General features: G+C 38.5%; 1 protein-coding gene across 1 annotated transcript; it reads left to right on the top strand.

The window, feature by feature from the left end:
• Window positions 1-72: 72 nt before the first annotated feature.
• Window positions 73-27,425, top strand: LOC145776079 (uncharacterized). Its single transcript, XM_082587484.1, has 25 exons — window positions 73-181; window positions 5,946-6,203; window positions 6,711-7,024; window positions 7,257-7,368; window positions 8,302-8,769; window positions 8,913-9,526; window positions 9,872-9,993; window positions 10,403-15,533; window positions 15,898-16,089; window positions 16,291-16,524; window positions 16,701-16,897; window positions 17,227-17,353; window positions 18,507-18,589; window positions 18,670-18,835; window positions 19,383-19,536; window positions 20,457-20,524; window positions 20,604-20,647; window positions 20,830-20,918; window positions 21,464-21,666; window positions 22,048-22,188; window positions 22,282-22,417; window positions 23,087-23,334; window positions 24,508-24,609; window positions 24,892-25,020; window positions 25,233-27,425. Exons 2-25 carry the CDS (start codon window positions 5,948-5,950, stop codon window positions 25,452-25,454), a joined length of 9,552 nt encoding a protein of 3,183 aa, XP_082443610.1. The 5' UTR covers window positions 73-181; window positions 5,946-5,947; the 3' UTR covers window positions 25,455-27,425.

Raw genomic sequence — 27,425 nt, 5'->3', positions numbered from 1 at the left:
TTTAAGAAGTAAGGTTTGAAAGATCTTTGGTTTCATGTATTTCAAGTTGTTTCATATAAAAACTTTGTGGCTTCAAAGTGTTGCAATCTTCTGATAGAATAAAGCTGCAATGAAATTACAGTCATCTTTGAATAAAAGGAATAATTTGAAGCATTGAAGCACCTTTTTACAACTCTACAAAGTAAGTATTCATACCAACAATATCATACTGTTTGCTTCTAATGCTACACTTCAGTTTGGTGTATTGTGTTGCATGGTTCTATGTATTCCAGCTTTGAATAAGTAAACCTTGTATCATAATGAATAAGTAAGAATATTGAATAACATTATGCTTATGGTTATATGAGTAGGGTTACACTCTTTGTACGACTATACCATGTTCTATTGTTAGGGTTAATACTACTTGGCTGATATAGATCATCCTTTTATATTTGTTGTTGAATATATGTATGTCATTAGACAATATTGCAGGCTAACAGTGACCTTTCAGGTCATTAATTAGTTTGACTTGGCAATACGATGTTGAAATAGGTTTCATAGTACGGTACTGTATTATTCATGAAAATGCATGAATCTGTAGGGTATAATGGGGTAATTCCGGACATGGGGTAATTCCGGACAGCCTGGGGTAATTCCTGTTCTAATCGTATTATCAGTTTATTTTATTTCAAAACAGAAGTATAAAGAATAAATGCACACGTAAATACAAAATAACAAAGTAGGTAAACAACACAACGCAAACAAAATACATTAATGTGTTCATAAAGTGACTTCCGCAGTCAGAGGATAAAAAAACATTCAAACACAATCTTTTTCAGAGTGAGCAAAATGTTCCTTTTTTACATACATATAATTTAGCTTTCGAGCGCCAAATGTGGTGAAAAACTGAAAAAATAAAGTTTCTGTGCTGTCCGGAATTACCTGTAACGGTAAGGCTACGGGGATATTCTGTTTTTTGCATTAAAGGTGTGCATGTCCGGAATTACCCCACAGACAGGGTAATTCCGGACAGTTAGGCACTGGAAATGTAGGCCTCATCTTGTGGCCATCTTAAAATAATTTTAGAAAATTGCTGTAGCATACTATTAACATATGTGTGAATGTCTTAAATTTGCATTGGGGTCGATTTAAAAGCAACACGTGAGCAATGGTAATCCGAAAACGGAAATTCTGTCCGGAATTACCCCGTTATGCCCTATGGTATTTTTAGTGTTAATAAAATTCTTAGTTGTTCATTACTTGGGTTATTTATTACACAGTACAAAACTGTGATTTTCTTAATTAGCTTTTCACTTAAAACTTTATGCTGAGCATGGTGATTGATGCATATAATACAGTTAAGAATAGTTTGTTTAAGTCATGCTGCATACCTATATCAAATATACATTTTGTTCATATTTTTTTTAAACAACTAATGCTTGAAATACTTTACATTAAGCAATTGTGCATATTTCAGCATGTTTGCTCATATCGGTTATCATCTCTATCTACATTACCGGTATGTATTCATAAGATACTGGTATTCAAAATCCACTTGTAATATAAATGATTCTTACTTTGGTTGTCCTTCAAATGTGCTGAAAGATTTTCTAATTTGTTTTGGCTGTGGTGACTACTTTCTGAGTAGCCTAAACTAGTAAAATTGGGCTGAAGAATGTCTTGCTGCAAACAGTAGTCACATATTTTTTTTCACCAGACTTTATAACAAACAACCATGTGTTAGCTTTTTTCCCCTTTTCCTATATTTTATATGAAGCAAAAGTACGCTTATTTGTGCTAATAACTCCTCTTTGTAATTCTTGATACAAAACACTTTGCAAAAAAGACTCATTTGACAGTGCTAATTGTAGCAACATCAGCAAAAGCAGTTTTGGCAACTTACTTAGCAAAATATTTCTTAGCTTTTGCAGACAAATACTTCATTAATTGGTAGTTTTTTCTCAAAAGAATTTTTTAGTGCTCTCCGGTACTCAGGTGCAAGAAAACCTATAGTATTTTGTTTTCTTTTTAAGTGAAGTAGATCAGTATAAATTACATACCAAGCAATACTAGTCAGACCACTAAGTATTTTATATAGTATTGTCATTATGAAGACTGCTCAATGCTCATCAACATGCAGTCATGTTGAAATCGGCTAAATTCTGCTGATGCATGACTACGCTAGTATGAGTAGGTTATGTGTTGCTATCCAACGATGAAAACATAGCCAAAAAGTTCATTAAATGGCTTTGGAAGTAAATGACAATAAATCTCAAACCAAATTCAAACCATAAACATAGTAGGTTGGCAAATATGTTGGTTTATGGCATAGAATTGTTCTATTCATTTGTGAACCCCTGTCACAATCACATAAACAGAAGGCACAGAAAGTTTCGCTCAGCCTGTTTATCTAGTTTAGTTGAAATTGAATTAATTGTTTGAAAACAATACAAGAATAGAGATCCATTGTGCCATAGGATGTATCATTGCATCTCCAATGTTGTCATAATATCACACTGTTAATGTATCATTGTTACTTGAAATAATTTGGGATTCTGCAGTAAAACATGTGGTTTTGCATGTAACCTAATCTGCTCTACTAGTTTGTGTTGTTCTATTGCTTTAATTATCTTAATTGTTTTAATGTCCTTTCATCATCATAATCCATCGTCGCCTGTCGTTGGTTTGTTCCCCACTAGTGGGGGTGGCCGATTGTTTCCATGCAGCGATTGTTTTAATCCCTTTTCTCCATTTCACCCTGTCCCTTGCATCTTCCTCCTTCAGTCCGACTTTTTTAAATTCATCCTTCACTTGTTGTTTCCACGTTCTTCTTGGACGACCGCGTTTCCTCTTCCCATTCACCTTTAGATCTAGTGCCTTTCTAGGAAAACTTCCTTTCTCCCTCCTTATCACATGTCCATACCATCTTTCTCCATTTGCCCTTGCCAGTTGGTCTATGGTCTCTCTCATCTCTAGCATATCCAACAATTCTTCAGTCCTTTTTTCCCTTTTCGTTTTCACCCCACACATTGCTCTCACCATTGACCTTTCCATTCTTCTCAGGATTGCCAGTTCACTCTCTCTCAATACCCATGTCTCGCTACCATATAGCATTGCAGGCCGCACACAGCTCCGATATACTTTTCCTTTCATCCTTAGTGAAAATTTTCTGCTATGCAACATTTCCCCACATTCCCCGAACTTTGCCCAGCCCAATCTTGCCCTTGTTGTCACCGCTGCTTCACATCCACCACTTCCATTTATCCGATCACCCAGATAACAGAAGTCTGTCACTGTTTCGATGCCATGGCAGAACTCATCATCATGGCCTTCCACTTCATTCCTTCCTTTACTGCATTTCCCACAAACAAAACACTTCGTCAATCTTGTTGCAGCTCTCTTGACATTAGCACATCTTGCATGTACCCACTTTCCACATTCCTTGCATTGCATTGAATTTCTCATCACTCTCTTGCCACATATTCCACAGGGATCTACTTTGTTCTCAACAACTGTTCCTTCTGCTCCGCTCACCATCACTTTTGTTTTTTCAAGATTCACCTTCATACCCTTGGTTTCAAATGCTTCTTTCCATTTCTCAAACTTTCTCTCCAGTCCCTCCATACTATTACTTGTCAAGACCAGGTCGTCTGCATACAGCCAGGTCGTCTGCATACACCAGGTCGTCTGCATTATTTAGTTAGTAGTTAGGTAACTTCCCAAAATCTGTTTAAGAGAAGGTTGTTATTTTACAAAATACTACAAAATTCTAAAGTCTTAGTTGTATAGCTATAACCAACAAACAAAGCAAAATAACTTGTTCTTTGATTTAATATTAGTATTTTTCGTTTGAACTTCTGGAGTTGAGGATCCCTGGTTGAGGGTTTATCATTTTTCTACCCCAAGTTGACAATGTTTTCTGGGCTGCTCTGAAAGGTTACTCCTCCACATCAGCCAGTTTTTGGTTTTATAATTATTGTTGGTATCAAGCTGCAAAGTTTTACTTGTCACAAAGATGTTGTTTCTTTAAAAAGAATCATGTCTGGGATGTGAGTCGTTTTTTGCTCTCGGTTTAAAAAGAAAAACATTTCATGGACCACTTTGTTTTATGAACAGAGGACACCTCATCATGGCAAATTATAGAAATCATGTTGCAGATAGATCAGTGAACTCCAGTCTCAGTCAGTCCCTTTCTACTTAAGCAATATCTCTTAGTTTGCACACTAAACCAAGCTACTTGTCTGATTTGAACAACTAAAAGCTTAGTGGCGACGCATAGTTTGAATTTATTTATTTTTTTGCAACAGATCATGCACATACATTGATGTATGTTGGGGGCATTGGGATATGACACACCTTCTAAAAAAGTTTAAAATATATTTCATTAATTTAACTTGAAGTAGTTACTCAGTCAAAAACATGTCAGATTGAATCAAATGCCCCCATCAGTTTCAAAATCCTGTTTATGCCCCTTTTAGTGTAATATAGCCTACTTATTCACCACAACTAGTGTGTCATGAAAGATACTAGGTGTGTGTAGGATAACTATATATAATCGGAACAACAAACAAATGAACTTTTTTATTTTTTGAAACTTTAAACTTTATAATACAGTTTACAACTGCAAACAATTTGCTAATTCACTTTTTAACTTCATAGAGGTTGCAAAGCACTAGAAAGCTACATCATTTTCTTATGCACAGTCTTTGCATAAATTTTTGTAACAGTTATAAGTTTCAAACGTTTCTTGAAAGATTTATGAAACTCTGGACTACTAAAAATTCCAGTTGGACCAACAGTGGTGCACCAGACCACGTTGAGAATCATTGACTAGTGTAAAGTAATGACTAATGAAGTAATATTCTACCGCCTTATCCCTGTAAAATACCCATATCATGTAAATTTTGGTTTGCTCAAGTAGTGTTCAATTGTAGCCTACTTTCCTGGGGCTGTGCTAAAACTTCTTCCAGTTGAGGAAAGAAGACATAATTGTTTGATTACAAAGCTAGCAAAAAGTATCTGGAAAACTCCATGGTCTTCAACTTGTGTGTCGCCACCCCTTGTGGGGTCACTCAAACTTTATATGGCATAACTCACCATATGCTTGCTAGGTGTAGGTTAGTATATTTTATGTGTGCTTAAACTGGTTTTTGTTGTTAGTTAAGCGAGTATCACCGACTGTACTCCTTCTCGTTTGAAGCGTAACCGCCCCTATTTTTATTTTTTCTACAATGCTCTACACAGATAGTAGCTAACTTGGACTAAAAACAGAGGCTAGCAAGCAATAAACGTTGTAATGTCTGAAAACGAAGCAGAAGCTAACAAAAACCTGCAACGTTCAATTTTCTCCTAAAACAAATAACATTAAAATGATTGTTTTTATAGCCTACCATTTTTGCTAAAAAACTGCCAAAATCACAATGTATATAATGCAGCAGCAGTCAACAATTGCCAGTTTTTGTAATTCCATATTTGTAAAAGGTAATGGTTCCAGAATCCAGATTAGGAAAAGTAGGCCTGTAACTAGTATGAACATTATGTTTAGTTCACTGTTCAGTATGCTTCATCTTGCTTCACAATAAGCTTACAGTTTGCTGTACTTTTTGCAGAATATAATGGCTGCATTTTGTAGTGAAACGCCATTTAACATAACTTTTTTTTTAACTTACTCAAGATAAAAAAGCAAACAAAAACTTTTTACTCAAAAGACATACGTAACTAATAAAACCTTTCATCACAGTTGGAGGACTCCTATGTACCCACCCCTCAATAAAAGTGACAGCACTACAAACATGCAATAACTACTGATTGTTTTCAATCGTACTTTTAAAGGTTAATAAACTGTATTTGGCTCTATTGCATCGCACTTGTGTTTCACTATTGTAATATTTGAGTGTCTTTTTCAGCATTTTATATTTAAACATTCAATATATATTTTTAATTTTATTGTTTTTTTTTTCCTTCAGACATGGCTGACGTAGGAGATTTTGAAGATCTGCTTGCGGCTTTGGATGATGCTCCTTCAAAGATGACTCTCCAGCACAGTCAAGGTCATGCACCACGAATAGCAGCAGATCACCAAAATTTGTCTCAGATGCACACAAATTCATCTCTTCCAGTAATACAAGATCAAATAAATTTTGATTCATTACAGCAGCATGGTTTGCAGCTTGGTCATAATCAACATATGGGAACCACTCAGATGATGGTTGGATTAGAGCATGGTAATTTCTAACACACAATGTTAGCATAGTGATGTTTTAAATTTTTGGTGATTGTCGTCAATGACCTCTTATGGACTGTCTAGCCAAGAGATTTGAAAGAGTATCACTTTGGCACCGAGTAATAGCACGCAGCTGTGTCTCAGCCAGATATTTATGAAATGTTTGAAGTGGACACAAAAATTGGCTTTTTTGATTTCATGTTTACTGAATCAAAATCTGTAGCAACAAATCACAAGTTTGGTAAGATGAGAAAAACAGCAAATTGTTTCCAGTTCTGATTTGTATTTCAATGATACAGTGTCGGTTGTGCATGTAATATTTTTTTCTGTTACCATTTCTGGAAAGCCTGATTTGGTTTCGTTATACAAAGTAACATGTTTATTTTCATAGGTTGCCTGTCTACTAACAGACAATTAAAAAAAGTCATACAAATTAATGTTTTTGAAACTTTGTCAATCACACTACTTGAAATAATCAATAGTGAGTAAAGTCTTATCGTGTTTGTAGGAATGGGTGGCATGTCAAGAAATGATATTCTTGCCAACAATGTCATTGAAGATGCTTTTTCCAGTCATGTTGAGCAATCTGATCAAAGTGCTGTTCAAGCAGGCAGTAGCTTGGGAAGTTTATTCCTCGACTCAGTTGATGAAATGCTGTCAAATGAGAAGACTCCCCAAAGTGCGGGATTTGCTTCTCCAAATGTACAGCCTGTGGCAGCCAAGCCTCATCGACCAAAAGTGAAAAAACCGGTGCCACACAAAAGTGAAAAAATGCAGTCTCATACACCAGCTGCAATAGAACAAACTATGCATTCGTCTCAGGTATAAACAAATTTCGATATCATATTTTGTACAAATTGTTTTGCCATTTGTTTCTTGTTTTACACGGAAATTCACAGCGCTTGCTTGTACTCATTTAAATACCTAAAATATTTGCTGGCGACATGCGTTGTGTGATTTGAACGATGTTATTCGTCAGTAGTTAATACTGTGAGGACACGAACAGTATCATATTAATTAACTATTATGAACACAGTGTATATTTTGCATGTAGCAGTTGATTGGAGGAAGCAGCATTGTTGCCATGAAAGCTGATGATCAAGGCTTGGTTAGAAGTGTACCCGGAAATGCATACAATCCTGGATCAAAAGTTTCAACTATGATGGGTATCATGCTTTGTTTTATCATCATCTAATCTACATTCTACATGGTTTGTATCCCATTGGTGGGGGTGGCCAATTTTCTACATCCACGTTTTTCCTCCAATCGCCCTTTGATCCAATCTGAGGGACTATCCTTCCTTCCTCTTTCTTAGCACATGTTCATATTGTAGTACAGTAGGCCTACTCTAATATTACCTACGCAACTTACTTTTACATTGAAAGTCTGCAGACTTCGTAAAACTTTCAATCAAAGTAAAAAGAATGGATATTGCTGTCATGTTACTTATATGTGTGTGATGTTACATATCATGGGCGGTGGGATGGCACAGCAGCTAAGGGATTGGCTTTCTAATGATGCTAACCTGGTTCGACACTCAGCTTAAGATGGTTTGGTTTGTTGGTTGGTTTTGAATCTTTATCCTCGGACTGACAATTCCTTGGTAGGTAATTTCTGATAGTTTCACATATTTGTAGGCTTTTGACACAGGGTCGGTTACCGCGATTGGCAGAGTGAAGTTTCCGATTGTTGAAATGTTGTTGCCGTGGAATTATTCCATCCACTAAGTGCCGCTGAATGGAAAGCAGTCCTGAATTGCATTGCTCAAGCACATACCCCGAGAGCCGAGCCAGCGCTGCTTCTTGAGTCGAGCGCTTAACCACTGAGCTATCGGGGCGGACAAAGGGTTGTTAAACACCGCTCACCTCTACCCAAGGTGTAATAAATTGGGTGGGCGTAGTTGCTGAAGGAGAGGTGGCGAGAGAAATTAACTGGTCACCCTACTCTTGTTTGTGGCAAAGGTTTAGTGTGATGAGAATCTTATCTTACTTTCCGAAGTTCGGTGACTGAGTATGAGATCACCTTTACCTTACCTATTCTATCATATACTAAAACTAACAGTACACTTTAAACTTTATTTATTTGTGTGTTTTAAGCAGGTCAACAACAAGAAGCATTTTCAAGAATATATCGTCAGCAAGGAACGCAATTACCAAGGCCACAATCAAACACTTCTTGCGAAAGTTCCTTCTATCCTGGTAGCGTTCCACAACCAAGTCCATCAGGCGATTCCAACTTGACACCGAGAACTCCTCACTCAAACAACCCGTTGACACCACAGTCAGTGATACAGCCAAACACCCCACAGTCTAACCAACTGACACAACAAGCGAACAGATCTACTTCTGCCACACCATTGGTACAGATGCAACAGCATGGACTGTTAAATGAAGCCCCCTTTTTGCAAATGGGTACATCGCCTCCACCTCCAGTTATTCCAGATGACCAATCACACTTGCAGTATTTAAATACCACACCCTCTATTTCTCAGCCCAATGTCAATGACATTTCAATTGATGATGGCCTTTTAGATGATCTACCTACTCCGGTTAAAAGCATGTTTCAAGGTGTGTGGTATATACAGCTTTTTGCCATTTCAATGTCGTAATTGTGCTACTGTTTCATAGCTGTTCCAAAAAATTATATATTGCAAACGCCGAGATTGTTCCAAAACACTTATGACCAAACCGTATAAAAATATATTTTACAGATAAGTTTTCCATCCCTGACTTCGCAAGCTTCCATATTCCATCGTCAGAGTCAACTCCACAAGCGTCTGTCCCACAGCAGTTGTGGCCACAAAGAACTATGAATCAATCTCATGCTCTGACTATTGGTCAAACCCACCATTTGGCCAACTTCAAACAGCCAAAACAAGTCATTGCAACTGGATTTGCGCCAGGCACTCAGCAAATGTTTGCATCTGTGCAAACATCTGCAGAACCTACAAATTTTCAACAACCCGCTTTCATAGTTTCCACCAGCAGTAATCAAGCTTCCTTTATGGGCTATCCAAATGATAACAGAAGTATATTTTCAAACTCTTCCGCAAACTACACCACGGGCTTGTCTGACGGCTTGTCTTTAACCCAAAGCAAAATCCTTGATAATCATATGGAATGGGGTAAATTGAAACAAAAATCTACAGTGGCAGTTTCCAAGGGTCAACCGTCTCAATCCAGTGCGCACCAGCAATCGTCTGCAGGCGTATCTTACAGCCAAAACGCTTATCAAACAGCGAAGCCGAATTCGTCTGAAAGTGGAAGCACATCAAACAACACTGTTTTAAACATGCTGAGTTCGGCTGAATGCGAAATAAAACAGGTAAATACTGAAAAGTTTGGGTGTTCATCAGGACAATTATCGTTTCTAGCACTAGTTGCAACGTTCATCTGATGAACGTTGCAACTAGTGCTAGAAACGATAAAACAGGTATGTATTGCTTTTGGTGATACAAATTTTTTGTCAAATGCAAACACTGTTTAAATGTACTGTTTCACAAACTAGATTCCACCGTTTAAAGAAACTTACAGACTTCTCTTCATATATTGTACTGTAGAAGAGAGAATGTGTCTGAATTTGCTAACCTTAAGTGATCTATGAACTCCTCTCACTTTTGTCAAACGGTATCCAAGTATTTGTAGTTGTTTTTTACTTTTTTTCTGACAGATATTTAGTCAACCACCCGGCTACGAAGCTGTCAGCCCTATAAGTGATTATTCTCCCGTTCACAAAGACCCATCAGATATGTCGTTGAATGAAAATGCTTCAAGCAATGCCACTGTCATGGGGTAATTGGTCGTAGAATTTTAGCATGTTAACCTGTGTTGCTTTTAGTGTTTTGTCTGGTGTTGAGGTTGCAATGTTTAGAGGTATCGCTTACAGTGTTAGTACAGCAATTCAATCTCAACCTGTCATTGTTACGAAGATACAACAGTGTATCGAAAACGTTGAATTTCTTCATGAATTTTGGGTGTTTGACTAAATAGGCTAAATCCAGTGTACTTGTATTTGGTTAAATTTTATATGAATTATATAAAACTGCTACCAGATTGCGGCACTTGTCGAAATTTTACATGAAGTTCAATAGGCTATTAAGTTTTCAAAATTTTAATAGCTGCACAATTGCACATGCTGCGTATAATATTTTGTATTTATTTGAACAGATGTGGACTGATCAAAGTTTTGTATTTTGTTTAGAGCGCAAGGGCAACTCCCAACATCCAGCATCACATTGCAAAAAGGTTTAACCCACTCCCGTTTACGCGAGGGTGAAGAAAAGCTGAAAGCTGGCCCATTGGCGAGAAGGCGAAGTGCAAGCAATGAACAAAAGCAAAGTCAAAACGCCACAAAAAAAGTTGAATCTGGTGAATTTAACTTTGTCGATGAGGATGAGTTTGGCTTCGATCAAAACGAGCCTACTATTCGTTTGCCTACAAAAAGAGCTGAAAGCAACGAAAACTCCAATCCTAAACAAGCTGTTCCCAATGAAATGGCAAGACCCATCTTGGCGTCAACTATTCAACGAGAAAATTATTCCGATCCCTCGTTGTTTGACTCTGTTAAAGAACTTGCGATTTTAAATGAAAAGCGTCAATCGTTGATGAGTAAACTGCAGGCATCTCGTAATTTGAAAACTTTACCTCAGAAACCTTCTCGGGTGACACCAAAAGTTTCTGGTTCCAACAAAGCTTCTTACGCTGTTCAACAACAAGCAGTGAACAAGCGAAGTTCAACCACTATAACTAAACCTTCAAGGCCTCGGAAACCAAGTAAATCTGAAACTTTGAAAGAGAGTAGTGTTCGACCTTCAACTAAACTGTCATCCAACCAGTTGCCTAAATCCCAAAACCAAAAAGAAAAATTGGCAAAGCCTGATGAGTCAAGTATAGATATCTTTTATGAGCAATTTTTAAACCAAGCTATCAATGCTACTAAATCTGATACAGCGGTTAATGATAAAGTCATAACTTCAAATGCTCCTTCGGTGGTATCAGAAAGTTCTATGTTTCCTGGACGTTCATCCGCGAACCCAGAAGACACAAGGCCTGCACAGCAAAGTCGTCTATCTTCTACCATGAATATGTCTGGTCAAATATACACAGGCCATCGCGTTTCGGGAAGTGGTATGTTCGAAATACCACCTGCTCGGGGTCCGACAGATGGGGCACATTTTCAAATGACTGCAAAAATTAATCAACCGTCTCCTTCGATATCTACTTTTCAATCAGCAAACAGTGAAAATAAGACTTCTATGCCTCTTCCATTGCGTTCAAACGATGGTGATGCATTTATGGATCCCAAAGCATCCAAACATCCAACCATCCCTTTAACATCAAGTGGAAGAAAGGGTTCTAAAGATCAGGATCTTCATAAATCTTTTCCAAGCCGGTTTCAAAGCACAATTAAAGCAAATACTCACTCTTCTTCCGAAGTATCTTATCAGCCAGTGTCTACCACCAACAGCAATGCACTTTTACAAATGTATATTAATTCGACAAGCATGGATAGTCAGTCTTCATTTTCTAGTGGTAAAAATACTGATGCTATGGCTTACGAGAATCCACAAAACAAAGCACAGATAGCTTCTGCAAAGTCTGTTTCCACGCTCACGCCAACATTTTCCTCTATCTCGTCGTCATCATCAACAGCTGCCAAGCAGTCAGCTTCACCGAATGTCGACACTCAGCTGCTATCATCTAATCAACGGCATTTGGATTTTTTACAATCTTTATTAGCGAAACAGCCAGTTGAGGTTACCTCTACCAGTAGCTCTTTAACTACAACTTCAACTACTCACATAGGCAACTCGAGGCATGCTCATTCCATTCCTGGTGTCGGCCCTGGGAAAACATCCTCCGACAGGTTCCCAATTCTTCCTGATATGTCTCAAATTCAATTTGACTACACAACTACTTCATCTTTAACGTCTACAGTATCTGTTTTTCCTACTGTTTCACATCCTACTCAGCGATTTCCATTGGTTTCGTCTTCAGCATCATCATGGCCTGTTGTTTCATCTGCTACCACAATGGGGTCATCCCATTCGAAAAACAATCCTTTGAAAAGTTCTGACCATGTTCAAACTACGTCGTCACTCCCATTTGCTGCTGTGGATACGCTGTCTCAAAGTTCTAAAAAGCCGGATATTAAGAGCACATCACATACCATTAGCCATTTACCGGATCCTGCCAATATACAGCACTTACCAGGCACTAAACGTACTGATTTGACTTCTAATTACAGTCTTCCACCAGGTCATGATCCTCTCAGCTTCGGAAATTTTTTAAACGCACCTTATGTTGGAGGGGCTGATCGTTTTTCTTCCCAAATGCCCCCTAATCAAGCCGCTGTACAACAGTCGTTGGAACTTTTGCGCCTAACCCAACAACGACTTGAAAAGCAATCTGCAGAAAAAGCTTTTTCTTCAGTCCACTTTTCCCCTAGTGTCTGCACTGCTAACGCCACTACAAACTCAACTTCTACAACATCAAAAAGCGTTACACTTCCAACGTATCAACAATCAATGGCTGGTGCACTTTCAAGTATTTACGGAAACTTGCAGCCCCAACAAAATAGTGCAAAGATTATTGAATCTCCGTCCACGAAACCTCAGCAAGAGCTTAATTTGGCACAATTATCTTGTTCCACAAGCACGCATAGCCGTGCATTATCTAGAGAAGGGGGAACTTATGCTGCTCCTGATCATAGTGTGGCCAACCTCGCAAAAAAAATGTCTGCGCCGTTAGATTTTTCTTCTAAAACGTCTGGGAGTGAAATTAGTCTCTCTTCATCGCTCGTAGAATCGTCTGTAAACGCACCTTCAAGTGTGTCACAAATTCATGTGCTAACAAAGACTACCAGTTCTGATCCGTCACCACTGACAAGTACCACTAACATTCTGAAAGATAAAACGTATCACGGACCGAAAAAGAAACATATCTTAGAAAAATATTGTCAGCAAACTCAACAGTCATCTGCTTCTTCGGTTCCACAAAAATCGAAAGTTTTACACGTTCCCAAACTAAACGAGGATAGAAGTGGTAAAGGAAGAAAAGCTTCGGCAGATAAAACGACTTTAACACAAGCCAGAAATGAAACCTTTACTGGTAACCTCACCACTCAGTTAAAATCTTCCCATAAGACTTCCAATCACAAGAATGCGCAGTCTGGAACAAATGAAAATAAAACTGCAAGCTCTAACGGAACTCTCAGAAATGCAACTCGTGGAAAAGTAGCTAATCCTAACGATTCCAAAAAGTCTGCTCAGCAATCTAGTAGCAAATCGAACAAAGATGAACAATCTGGTTCCAGCATTTTCTCCCTTTTTGATAGCCTGCTTCAAGAAGCTGCTGAAAGCGCTAAAGGTAGCTTAAAAAATGACCAAGGAAAGAAAAAAGACAAGAACCAAGGAAAAACTACCAAAGCAACAGAAAATGACAGTAAGCAAAACACAAAGAAAGCAAAAGAATCAGCCAAAAATAAGGAAGTGCTTATTTCTTCGAATGCAAAAGAGGCAACTGAGGATAATTCCACTGTTGCCTTGAGTCAGAATGATCTTGTTACCCCAATATCACCAACATTGACGACCACAACTGTTGGCACTACTTCTACTGTAACTTCAAACACCACAAATACAACTGCGAGTAGAACACCAGCTAACTTCCCCTTCAAACGACGGCATTTTCATACTCAAAAAAAAGACACTTCTGATGTTCCAATTGCTATTTTGGACACGAGCACTTCAAAAACTACGTCTGTGGAACCAGTGATCACCTTAACAACTCAAACTTCAGCGAGTGTAACGAATATTTCAGTTACCTCAACTACTGCGAATGCAAATGAATGCAAACTTGCTACTTCAACAGCTTCTAGTTCAAATATCTCACAGTTGCCGTTGAAGCATCCCGATTATGTACCTTCTCCCGTAAAAGAAAATGAACAACCGACCATAGGAGGCTTGAAACTGAAAATTACAGCATTCCGTTCTTCAGGTGGAATGGTCATACATCAGTCCACAGCTCTCGGTGATCTGATTGGTGACGATGCACAATCTGATGATTCGCGCAGATCTAGAAAAAAGAAGAAACGGAAGTACAAAAAGGAAAAAAAGAGACGTCAAACGTCCTCGTCTTCTGAATCATCCGATTCATCTTTGCCACTCAGAACTTTATCTAAAGTTACACCTCCTGCTCCAGTAGTGAGCAGCCTTTTTTTTTCTGGAAACGACAGTGATGCTTATCAAACAAACCTTCCAGATGCAATTTCGTCTTTTAATTCTAGTGTTGATTCAGCTACTGGAAGTGGGAGCACCTCCACTATGCAAAAACGCAAGAAAAAGATTAACAGGACAATGCGACAACCAGCGTTGAAACGTCAACTCATCAACATGGCTTCCGATGTGAGCAGTGAACCCAAAAAACAAAAACAAACCGGTGCGAAAAAGGTGCCTAATAAATCTGTGCCTCGATACAAACTTAAGACGACTCGCACCCAAGCTCCTTCTGGAGAAGACGTCACCATGTCATTTAACAGAGCTCCAGGCAGACCGCCTTTGTATCTAAATGCTGGCGCCAATCAAACACTAGTGAGTGGCAGCAGCCAATCCGTGCCAACTATTCAGCTGTTGCCTCGGACAACGATAAAAACTGCACCCAAAGCAGTTGCAAATATACCTGCTGTGACATCACAGTCTGCTGCTAAACTATTGAGCGGTAAGTTAAGTGCGAAAACGGTTAAAGCTGTACAAGCCCACGTCGTGCCTAAATCTACAGTGGCCGGGGTCCGCTACCTTCTTCCAACAACTAAGCCGGTCAGTAACGTTCCTATTTCTCCTCGAATAATTATCCCAAAGCTTTCCTCTCCATCATTTTCTGTTGGCAAAGCTACTGTCTTTACCGTTTCTTCTTCTGGCGCAAGAGTTTCCGGCACTCCTTCAATACAGATCCAACCAACTCCCGTTCAAACGTCTAGCTCCATAGGTTTTTCTGTTGTTTCACCTACTCAGCCAGTTATCGTCAAGCGAATACCGTTGTCTTTACTTCCTAAAGTGACAGTTTCACCTTCATCTTCTCAAAAGGCAGGGGACTCAGCAGCACCAACGAATGCAATGTCGACATTATCTTCCGTTGTTTCATTTACTTCTAAGCCAATACAACTCTCAAGCAAAGTAGTTGCTCCGAAGCCATTTTTTTCTTCAGCGTCAACGGCGTTGAGTCTCAAAGTGTCAACCAACATTTCGAAGTCACCAACTGCGTCTGTTATTGCTGAAGCTTTAGAAGCCGCTGCTTCTCGCACTCATTCTAAGAATTCGAGAGAACAGGAATTTCAGGTATATGTAGCTTCCAGAGGTGATTTCAAGTTGCAATATTATATTCCTTATTTTTTCTCTAGACCTTTCATTTTTTTTTTTATTGGATTTCAATTTTGCAACGTTGTGATGTTGTGTAAAGGTCTGTTTAAACATTATATATCACCATTTCCCGCTTTTCCTCATTTCAAAGATGACAAGTTTACGCAATACGACGGTCCTGATCCCCCTTGGAGGACGCCAAAAAGAGCAGGGTTTAAACCGTCCCATGACCGTCCCCATACTAAACAGTGTTATAGCTGTCTGTGCATACGACAGGCCTATTTTAGATTATTAAATGGAGTTTCAAACATGACACTGACTCCTTTTTTGTTTACATTTTCAGAGTGCCTTCTCTAAACTGATAAGCAGTCCAAGCCCGCTCAACAAATACACACCGCCTCCCATCCCTCCACAATACCTGGATCTTCCCGCATGCAGTGAACTGAAAACTGAGCAATGTTTTGAATGCGGAGATGTATTTTATTTTCGCTCAAGCTTGCAGCATCATTACGATCGTCGAAGTATTGTCGTCAAAGTTAGTTTGGTTTCTACTTGAAGCTGTGTGGCAATTGCTTAGATATGATCATAAATTAATATCGGTGAAAATGTTTGGTTGTATTTTAGTCTATAGTAAACTAAGGACTGTTGCGTCAAAATGTCAAGCTCAGCACTGTCCCAGCAAAGCGATCGGTATCCCACTATCATATTGCTTCAGCAACGGCCTTTCTTTGTCTAGGTTCGTTGCGTTCAGTGCAATCAGATGCTGGTATTCTTCAACAAATGCGAGATACTGCGACATGCCCGCGAACACAGTGACCACGGGGAAGTGATGCAGTTCAACGGAGCGAACTTGTCGCCCATTCCTTTGTCTTTATGTAAACCGCGTACTAAGGAATTCTTTCGCAAAGCGGCACAGGAAAAAGTGGAGTTTCGGAAATCTTCAGATCAAAAAACAACAGGATGTGCGATGGTAAATCTCGCCTAATTAAACGTTTCTTATTAAGTCGAGTGAAAAATGTTTGTGAATTAACCCGTTGTGATTCAGACTTTTACTTTTGTCGAAGTAAAGTCGATAAGTCGTCGCATCAAATGTTTCGAAGTATAAAATAGTATCTCTGGTGCTTAACTTAAAATACGTTTATTTAGGCGTGCACGGAATGTTCATTTGTAACCGACGGCAATGGCACACTGGAAGATCATTTCCAGCGGCGAAATGCCAACCTGCGGACTTGCGACATATGCAAGCTTCCCTTGCACAACCAATGTGTCTTTTCAGCTCATATGAGAATGCATCGTCATGCCTCGCCTCATACCTGCCCAGAATGTGGACAGACATTTGATGGGTGAGTGTCGTTGGGTGAATGGGTGATTCGTTTGCCTGCCGATGGGTGAATCGTTTGCGATTTTTGGATTTTACCAGCTTGCTCGTGGTAGTAACAAAATTGAAAACCGTTTCAATGATTTTCTTTTTTTGCATGATTTCATTGTCTGGCGATGTAGAAACGGCAACATTTGTTGGCCGAGATATGGAATTCTTTTACAGTTTTTCATCCCATCCAGCAAATCAAATCTTTTTGGCATAGATTTAACGTGGATTAATTGATTTTAAGTGGATGGAATCTGGAGCGAACATCGTCAGATTTGTTTGCATGAACTATGTTTTTTTTTTTAGAGACAAGATGGAGTTCAATTTGCATTTGAGGATTCAATGTTTCCACTTGAGCCGCGCTTCATGCTACAAGTGCAAGTTGTGCAATTTGACTTTTCTAACTGATGATCAGCTGAGACATCACTTGCGGGTAAGAGTTTGGATAGGCATTTCGTTCGTGAGATCATTTTTTGTGGATCACTCATTGGGTGCACTAATGGCGTTGATTGCCGAGCATTGAGCACGCTTGAGACACTGGATTTGTTTTTTGTTAGAATTTCTTCACAAAGGATTATGTAGGCAATACCTAGCCTTTATAGTTTTATTTTGAACAATAAATGCTATTAATACTACAAAAAATGCTCAATGTCAAGCGAAAAGCCAAGCAGAGCAAATTACATCAAAATTAGGTACTGGTTGTCTAAAAACCTTAACAGCCTGGTTCACCTCAATAGAATCATCAGTGTCACGATTTCTTTCTATCTCTTACCAGGAAAAAGACTTGGAAAGATTCAATGACGTAGTTTAATGGGTCAAACCGAAAAGCAGTCAATTAAATGTCGAATAATTCTACTAGTGAAATGATAATCTGACTTCTTGAAGAACTTTAACGAACGGCTTCTCAAATAACTCTAATTTCGAACACAATTTATATCAGCACCAATTCTCATCTACTTGTATTCAATTACTTCAAGTCTCAATCACCAATAATTTCTGCATCAACTACCAATCCACAACTCATAGCACAACTCTCATAATCAACTCATAATAATAATAATCATAATACAAACCACACCACTATTTATAGTTGGTTGTTCAGTCCAGTAACTTCGAGAAGGTTACGTAGTGTTGCATCACACGAAATCATCGTCGGTCACGTAGCATTGAGCGGCATAAACAAGCAAGTTTAAAGAAGTCTAAAGAATGTCACGTAGGGCCGAAGGTTGTAGAAAACACGTTACATAATACAGATTTCGTCATCAGAGGTTACTTCAGGTCATAACCGATAATAACACATCGCACCAGAATTCTACAACCAAAACAACACGCTCGTTGAAGATACAAAGCAAGCCATCGCGAGGCATTGCACCTTGATTGTGACAATCAGAATGAACTTATTCAAATAGAATCTGAGGTGAAACAGGCTGTTAAGGTTTTTAGTGAACTAGTAACTAATTTTGACGTAGTTATACTTTGCATTGTTCAACATACCTAATTTGTTGCAGTGTACAATTTTTTTTTAAATCTGATACTTTTACTACGAAGTGCTTTGTCATCAAATATATTTATTCCCTCCGTTTTAGCTGAATCATGTGCAAGTTTTCTACAAGTGCCGTGAATGTCCAATGGCGTTCAAGACGACCCAAAACATCGCGAACCACCAAAGGTTTGTTCAAGCCTTAAGTTTCCCCTTTTCTTTTTCTGTTTTTCTTTTCTCTTGTTTTCACTTTTTATTTTTCGTTTTAGATCAGCACACAATCTCACTCCTGAACCGACGAACACATTAAAGACGATATACAAGTGCCCTCTTTGTGACACCGTGTTCACTGATTCCAGCCACTCCCAGCAGTTATTTGTTTTGTTGAAGCATTTTGATAGCCACATCAACTCCACAAGAATCACCGCCTATAAGGTAAAGTTATTGAGCTGTTAGAAATTCTGCGTTTGTGTCAAGGTGTTTTTGTTTTTTTTATCAAAAATACGTTTTTTCTCTTGGCCTACGGAACTTGCTTTTGGGTTAGCAGTAACGAATAAAGTTAAACTAACGAAAGTGTTGACAGAATCTATGAGTTTATCTAGCTTTGTTGCCTGTCTGGGAAGAATAACTGCAGGAAGACTTCAAAGTTACTAAAAGTTGGATGACATGAAATGTTACCTTCAGTGTTTCTATTCCTTTTTTGGGGAGGGTACGTGATATAGAATGAGACAGCTTGTTCCTTAACGTTATTTTAACTTTTATAGTCATCGCAGCCGAGTGTTGTCTTTGTTCATTCAGATGCTAGGTTCGTAGCTGTGACCAGTGGTCTCTGTCGCACAGTGTTCTTGGTTATTTAAGATTTGATTTTGAGAATTGATCAAACTAGTTTTCATTCGTCTGTCATCTTTCATGTACATGAATTAGCGTGGAGTCAAAATCTTCTTGGGTAACTACACCACCGGGCGTGCTTATTGTTTTGCAGTGTTACCTATGCACGAGTCTTTTTGAACAAAAGGCTCCACTCCGCGAGCACTTGCAAAACGAACACAAGGTCTCATCACTGAATGAAATGGCTGCCTACGCCGTCGAAGTGGATGACGACAAGCCGAAACCACTACAAATTGCAAACGTGGAAAGTAGGTGCCAGCAAGTCTCGCTGTGTAGAGATACTTTTCTTTCGGACGATTTCTGATTAATTGCCATGTTTGTATTGCGCGGGAAGCGTTTCAGAAAAACACATAAGCCCCAATGTCAATTTCTGTACGAGCCTGGTGTGAAGAATTTTTATAGGTTTAGCAACTAGATTGATTCCTTGAGTTATCAAAGATTTGAGTTTAAGAACCGCTAAGTTATATTTTCAATTTTTAATCTTCGCGAAAATTTGCGAAGTTTTATGATCGATGTCCTTTGCAGTAGCCTAGCAGTTGAACCATTTGTTTCTGAAACGATAAATTTGGCTTTAACTTCATGTCGGGTCAATACCAATAATCTCGAAAACTTGGTATCCACAGCTTTCCTTCTAAGCTGCTCAGATCAAAGAATATTTAGATACATATAGTGTCACTATAAGGCCTGCTAGCTTTTGTGATGTTCACTGCTCGATGGCTGTGTGACAAAAGGACTACGGGATGTAGGTTTGCACCGCGATACGCTTTCACGGACACAGGAGCAAGTTTGCTCACCTTAGGGCTAGGCTAAGGGCTAAGGCTAAGGGCTAGGCTAGGGCTAGGCTAAGGGCTAAGCAAAGGGAAAAACTAATCGGTGTTGTTGCACGCAAATCCTCATAATATAGTTCAATACGTGATTTTCTACAGCTGAAGTTGTGAGATGTGAATTAAGTTCATCGCAAACTCAAATCTCCAGTTAGAATTGTTTTAAGATAAAATATTGGCTTTAAGTTACAATTTCAACAACACCCAACCTTTTAATGCAAGTTGCAACCCGACTCGTCACTTGACATCAATAATTCACCTTTTGCTTTTGTCGAAAACGTAGTGAAGTTTTTTCTCTCTGGGTAATCTTCACTTAATTTTGTTAATCTGATTGTGCTTTATAGATGAAACCAAACAAGGTTCAGACAACAAACGGCCAAGTAGATCAGCGAAACGACCCAACGCTGATCAGGTAGATATTTTTAAATTGAAATGTCTTGCTCACTACTGTATGTTGTGCGTGGAATTCTAACGTCTTTCTTGATTTGCAGAAACAAAAAGAAACTTCTGTGAAACCTCAAGTCAAGCTGAAAAGGTGCGTTTTCTTCGTCAGCTGAAGTCTTGTCTAAATAATTTTAGCAAATGCAAGTCACCATTAAATTCATTTACGGGGCTTTTGCTGAACTTGATGTGTATTCCATGTAGGAACCAATGCCTAGTTTGTTGTACTCTACGCAGTCGGGTAAGCAGTTGCTAAACTGCTTGTTATGCCTTTAGGTTAAAACTAGACGACTCGCTTACTTCAAGCAAGACGCCATCTAGCGACGAGAAACGATCCAAACGGCCTTTTAAGCTTCGTATTAAAGGTATGAGTTTAGCTGTAGTTAGTTTTCTATGTACGTTTATTAGTATTTTAGCTTAGTATGTAGTTTAGCTACAATACTTTAGCATTCCGGTTGTTGCATCACACTCTATCAGTGTTGTCGGATGTAAGATCATGAAAACCACCAATCACTTCGCCACCTTCCTTATTTTTAACTATCTAGTGATGTCTGATTTTGTTGTCGGCGCACAATTTGTGTTGTTTGATAGTGCTAATCCTCCTTGAGGGGGATTTATAAAAAAAATAATCAGAAGTAGGTCAATCGCCTGCTTTGTTTTTCCAGAAGCACGTGAGACAAAAGAGACGCATTTAAAGAAATGCCCTTTGTTGGTGTTCTAATTAGATGTCTCGTTGCAATGCTGTCGTCGACAGTTCTCTTTCACCAGTTTGTTTTCTGCGTCTCGTAAACTTCTGCTTAACCTATTCATGTTGATTAGTCAGTGCTTATTGCCATGGTATACTAGGTCGGCCATGTCTTTTTGTATTTACGCACAAGAGATCGTCATGTTATCAGTCCATTATTTCTAGGTATGAGCAATACCCAGTCTAAAACTCGCTACCCGTCGTCAGATGACCATGATGATGATCGTGATGATGATAATGATGATGGTGATGATGATGGTGATCATGTTGATGAACCATCGCCGCTTTTGCCAGCACCAAAACGGAAGCTGAGTGTTATCAAAACGGCACAGGGAAAGAAGTCCTACCCCTGTCCCGAGTGTGAAAAGGTTAGGTTGATATTTACGTATATTGACATGATGACATCAACTTGTTGCCAATTCACAACTTAAACGGCTCAATTCTTTTGAACGATTCTCGTTTCGATAAAAAATACACGTGGAGATCAACAATATGGGCTTAGCATTTTAGATCAGTTAAAACTTAATTGTGACCTATTTTTGCGTGTGGGAAACCAGTTACCTCAACTTTACTTGACGTTTTTATTGATGAGTAATAAACCCATGCTGAGCAATCGTATTCTTACTTCTATTTGAACAGCTACTGAAAGAAGCCGCCTTTACGAAAGCGAAAGCTCTACGAACAGATTTGACTAGTTACCAAAGCTGACTGTTTTTATTTACTAGATTCTAATTGATGGCCCTTTTCAGGTCTTCCAATCATCGCACAGTCGTTCTAGTCACATACGTTGCATCCACCGAGGCATACGAGCTTTGTATTGTTGCACACGATGTCCTGTTGGATCCACAAAGTATGCGAAGCGCATCACGCTGGTGAAGCATTTGAAGAAGGTGCGACCTATTTGTAAAGTTTGGTTGTGGTGTCTTGACCAGCAGTTTCATGCCACTCGGTAAAACTTTCAAGATTTTTCTTTTCTCTTTCAGGCTCACAGCGTCAGCACCGTACAAAAAGATGACGTCAAGATCGTACGCACGCACAGGCATTACCTTTCCCCTGGCACAAAATTTAAGGCTTCTGCCATTGAAGTAGACAAACATGGAGTCGTTACTCCAGAAAAACGTACGCTTTTGACAATTCTTTTTTTATATATTTTATTTCACCTCTTAGAATTACAATACTTATTTATTATTATGCTGAATGAAGCGACGGCCATTGTGGCCCTATCAAACTTTACGCGCATTAATAATGCAGGAATCACCTGAAGTCGGAAAACGGCGATTTGTGGACATTGTTGCATTCTTGCAGGCCTCGTTTGTCTACATCAATCTCAAATCCACTAGTCATTTCAACTAGCTCATATAAATCGGTAAACCAATATATGGTGATGTAGATTCAAATAGAGCTTTTCTATTGCTTTTTTTTCACCATGCCTTTGTGACTTCGAATAAAATCGAAAACCTAAAGTCAAACTATCGTTGGCGTGATTTGTGCTGCCAACCTTTCCCCATTGCTTTCAATCTGATATTTATTTAAAGTTGAAATATGGCTGAAAACTTGTCATGGTAAATGCGGTTACGCTTCTTCTTGGTGAGTATGGCGTAAAAAGCCAGGTATTATTTTCAAACATCTCTGACGTCAAAATATCAAATGTGTGAATGTCAATGACAGATTTTTGATGAGAAGTGATTTTCATTGTGCCACACGAATTTGTTTAGAAAAAATGTCAAGTTTTTCCTTGATTACTTTTTTAAATTTGTTACGATTTAAAACGAGAATTTTAAATTTCAGAAAAAAAATCTTCAAAGTCTCTTCATCCGGAAAAGAAGCTGCCTCGTAAAAAGATCACGAGTCGTCATCCGGTCCAAGCCAGAGCCAAAAGGTTGGCCGCAGTCGCTGGAAACAGGATGAGAATGAAAATGAAAAAAAGAAAAAGATCTTGTTCTGACGAATCAGAGGAGTCTTATGGAGAAGTTGACGAGAAGATGGTGGAAGAAGGATGGAGCTTTGATGAAGAAGATCCTGAACCAAATGAAGAGGTTAGTTCAAAAGAGAATTATCATCCGGCAATAGTTTATGAATAGCAAGAACTGCACAAGTTTAAATTAGAATGGGGATACATTGTTTCAATGTTGCATTGTTGTTGTTTACATTCCGATAATATTCTGCTCTTGTGGAGACAACGAAGCCATGTGACCAACCTTTCTCCCAGAATGTGCATCTGTTTGTTTATTTGCTATTAGACAAACAACTAAGATTATTTAAATTTGCAATGAGTAACCAATGTAATAAACATGGACATGAAAAAAAAACAAAATTCGCACATGCAAAAAACGTAACATTAAAAAGTTAGGAATCTTTGAAATTTGGTGCCGCGGGAGGATATTTCGCATAAGCTGGAGGGAAAGAAAACAAATAAACTCGTTAACCAACAAATAAAATATAGATGATAACTGAAGTTCAATTAACAACATCGACCTCAGAGAACTACGATACATCGGACATATTGCAAGAAGAAATTCGTTACAAAATGTAATGTTGTCTGAGAATGGTGCAAGGCAAACAAACAAAGGATTACAAAATATTTTGACAAAATCCAGCAAATTACCTCTGGAAAGCATGCCGAAATTATCAACGCAAACTAGAGATAGAACAAAATGGAGGGTGTTCATAAGGGAGGCCACAGCTTACCAAGCATGATCAACCTGTTGCAATATGATCAACCTGTTGCAATGGATCAACCATTGCAATAAAGTAGCTTTATCAGCTGAAATAGTAGCAAGTCATTAAAAAATGGACAATAACAATACCAGTCTTATTTACTGCCAAAACCCTTTTTGAGCATTTTCTGATGAATTGAGGGAGGGCACCTTGAACGACTAATATTACTTAAAGCATTTAAGGGTAAAAAATAGATGATTAATTTGAAGACATCATCAAGTGAAAGATATGAAAGTTGTGTATAGCCTTCCATTGTGTATGTACCAGTAGTGTGAAATTTTAGGAAGTCTCCCTAAAATTTTTCCAAGTTTTGCCTTTCAATTTCCTGATTTTGTGACAAAAATCTTGGGATCAAGGTTAGAAAAAATCCTTAATTCCATGGATCCTGCCATATTTGTCAGACTTCAATGTCACGCTAAACGTTCTTTACGTACTCCTGACGTTTTTACCATATATCTTCAACAAGGAGCTGATTCTTTTTATTTCCCCAGAACGACGACATTGAAGAGATAGATCCGAGCATGTTTAACTTTCCTGACATCTACAACTGCATCAAGTGCGACTACCAACATGGCGACAGATTGGTGTTTCAGGTTGGTGTGGATGACGCTAATTAATTGTTAATGCTTTCATACCAAGTTTTTATGACTGTGTCGTTAATATTGGATTTGGAGCGAAAAGATACTTTTCACACAAAATTATATGTAGTTTGTTTTGATATATATTTTTTTCGTAAACGGGAAATCACAATTTTTTAAAAAGTAAAAATGTTAGTCAGTAGTGATTTTACTTTCAGTTGATTGTCAGTCCAGTGAACGCATAGGGACTAACATGAGTAAAGATATCGCAACTGACACGAAACTTGGACATTGCAGGCTCACATCACTGAGCACAGTGAGTCGCTAGATGCCGCATCGGCGTTGACCATGGTTCAGTGCACGGAATGTGGTCTCAGCTTCGCATCTTCTGCTTCTCTTGACAAGCACTTGCATATCAAGCACAAGGTAGACCTTGATTCGTTTTTTTTCGATTCTACGCTTGCTTTCTACATGGCTTGTTTTTGAAATTAAAACCACTTGTTTCAACGTTTAGAAACGTTATATTTTGGTGGATAAAATTGAGGTGGTATAAACATTTAAACAAGCAAAAAATGCGACCCTTTTTGCCTTTTGATAATAGTCTTCATCCATATGCCGAAAATGAATTTTGTTTTCAGATCAAGCGTCGTCACCTTCTTGAGCGATATGACGCGAAGTTACGAGCAGCGCGCGAGAACGAGCCGTTGTCCGACTCGAATACGGACATAAGCGCTGCTGGTGGCAGCAAAACCAACGTGTTTCGATGCAAAGTTTGCTTCCACAAGTTCGACGCCGAGACAGAGTTGAAAACCCACATGAGGACTCATGGTCTTGCTTTTGTTAAGTCGAAGCAGCACTGACATCATTTCGGAGTTCTGACGAATCCTCATGCCGCCTCGCACGTCGTCGTCAGCCTTTTCGAGCTTGAGAATTTCCTACTTCTGCATTCATCGCTGAACACAGTTTGCATCATCCAGCAAACTTTGTTCTTTTTACATCATCTGGAGACGTTGAAACGATGTAAAAAGACGACTTTTCCTAGCTAGAGTATGTTTACAATGCTGCAATCAATCCTGTCAAACACGGTTTTCAGCTCTATCGTTTCAAGATTTTCTAATGTATTTTGTAACTCGCAACACGTTCTCCTGACTACATTTGATGCATTAGAACCTTCATGTTAACTTGAAAAGTGTGATCACATCTTTCATGTTTGTTTGCCTACGTGTGCATATTATGCTGAGACTTTGTTACTATATCGGTCTGTTACTTTGCTTTTGTTCTATGTATTGTATGTAGTATATTGTATATGTGAAGGGGCAATGATGTACAAGCAGTTGGTTTATATTTGAAAAGACATGTCTTTACTGTAGCAACATTCATGCACGGCACAAAAGGCCAGTTTGTAGTCAGAAAACCCGTCTTTATTCCTATCGGTTCAACGTCTATAGATTCAACAGTCGTTGAATTAATGTGAAAAAACATTGATTTTCTGGCTAGGTTTTGTTCAGTGCCAAAACGCTGTTTTTGAATTTTTGCTTTGTCGTTTTAACTTTACTTAAATACAGAGAACAAGACGAAGTCAAAGAAAAGCGCAACCGAGTGTACTATTGCGCAGATCGTTGTTGATTTGCTTATATGTAGTTTGTTTGCTAACCTGGTGTTCAGTGCGCTGACGACGTTCGATTGACTTGCGTTTATTGTGTATTCTATTTCAGCGTTTCAACTGTCATACTGCCAAGAACCGAAATATCATCAACTATGTTCTTTGCTTGAAAAAGACACGCGACCTTAAATACGTTGTTGCCATCTTTGGTTCCCATGCTTGACGTCAGGATGATCAACGTGTGAATTACCCAGACAGCAAATCAGTCGTTTTTAACATTCGTCTGCAGAGGCCTGCAGACGTTGAATGAATGTAAAAAACGACTGATTTAATGCCTGGGTAAGTGCTGTATATGAGTTAAACTTATAAAAGTTTGCACCATACTCAAGGCATTTTGAAAAGAGATTGGCTACCAGAAAGATTTAGGAATGGTTGAAGTTTTGTACAGTATCTGGAACTCCTAAGCCTATGCTCGGCATGGGAAAAAATTTGCTTTCAGATCCAGAATATGATTGTGTTGAATATGAAGTTACAGTGTTAGACCCGATTGTGTTTTATTTTGGTCTCGTTTAAACATTCTAATGTGCAGTGAAAACGTTATATCATAACTTTAGTTTAACGTTACTATAACTTGCAAAAGATTGAATAGTTCTTATTAATAGCAGCAACACATACTTTGTCACCCATACTCCATCAATTGTTATTTTGCCAAAAAAAAATGCTTTAATAGCTATCTTAATAACGTTATGAAATTTGTATTTTTTTATCAACTGATTCTTATTCCTGTGTCCGTTAATGTACAGCATAGAACGTTCAAAGATTTGAACTTAAACTCCGAAAGTCAATCCATGTTGGTTTGCTTTCAAGGTTTTGGTTTTATTTTACTTTATGAAAACGTCTTGAGTTTATTTTCATGAAGATTTTTCCAACCAGCAAACCAATCCTTTTTTACATTGGTTCAATGTTGTAAAAAAGGACTAATTTGTCGGTTAAAACTTGCCTTTTTAGCACATGTAAATATCTTGCGGTGCTTTTATCACACGAAAGAATCTTGCATTTGTCGTCAACGAGAAGCGAATTGTTTGCTACTTGATTTGTGTTTTTACCTGTTTGAGTCTGCCATGGGCGGTGATTAACAATTGTGTAGTATTTTATCTGCTTTGTGCTTGTTGTTTCTTCTGCACAGCCACGTTAATTTTTACTTAACAAATACATTTGCATTACGGTT

Source organism: Aplidium turbinatum, chromosome 8 (assembly GCF_918807975.1).
Source record: "Aplidium turbinatum chromosome 8, kaAplTurb1.1, whole genome shotgun sequence".
NCBI classification, from domain to species: domain Eukaryota; kingdom Metazoa; phylum Chordata; class Ascidiacea; order Aplousobranchia; family Polyclinidae; genus Aplidium; species Aplidium turbinatum.
Note: the sequence above shows the minus strand (reverse complement) of the source record. Positions and strands in the feature narration are given on the sequence as shown.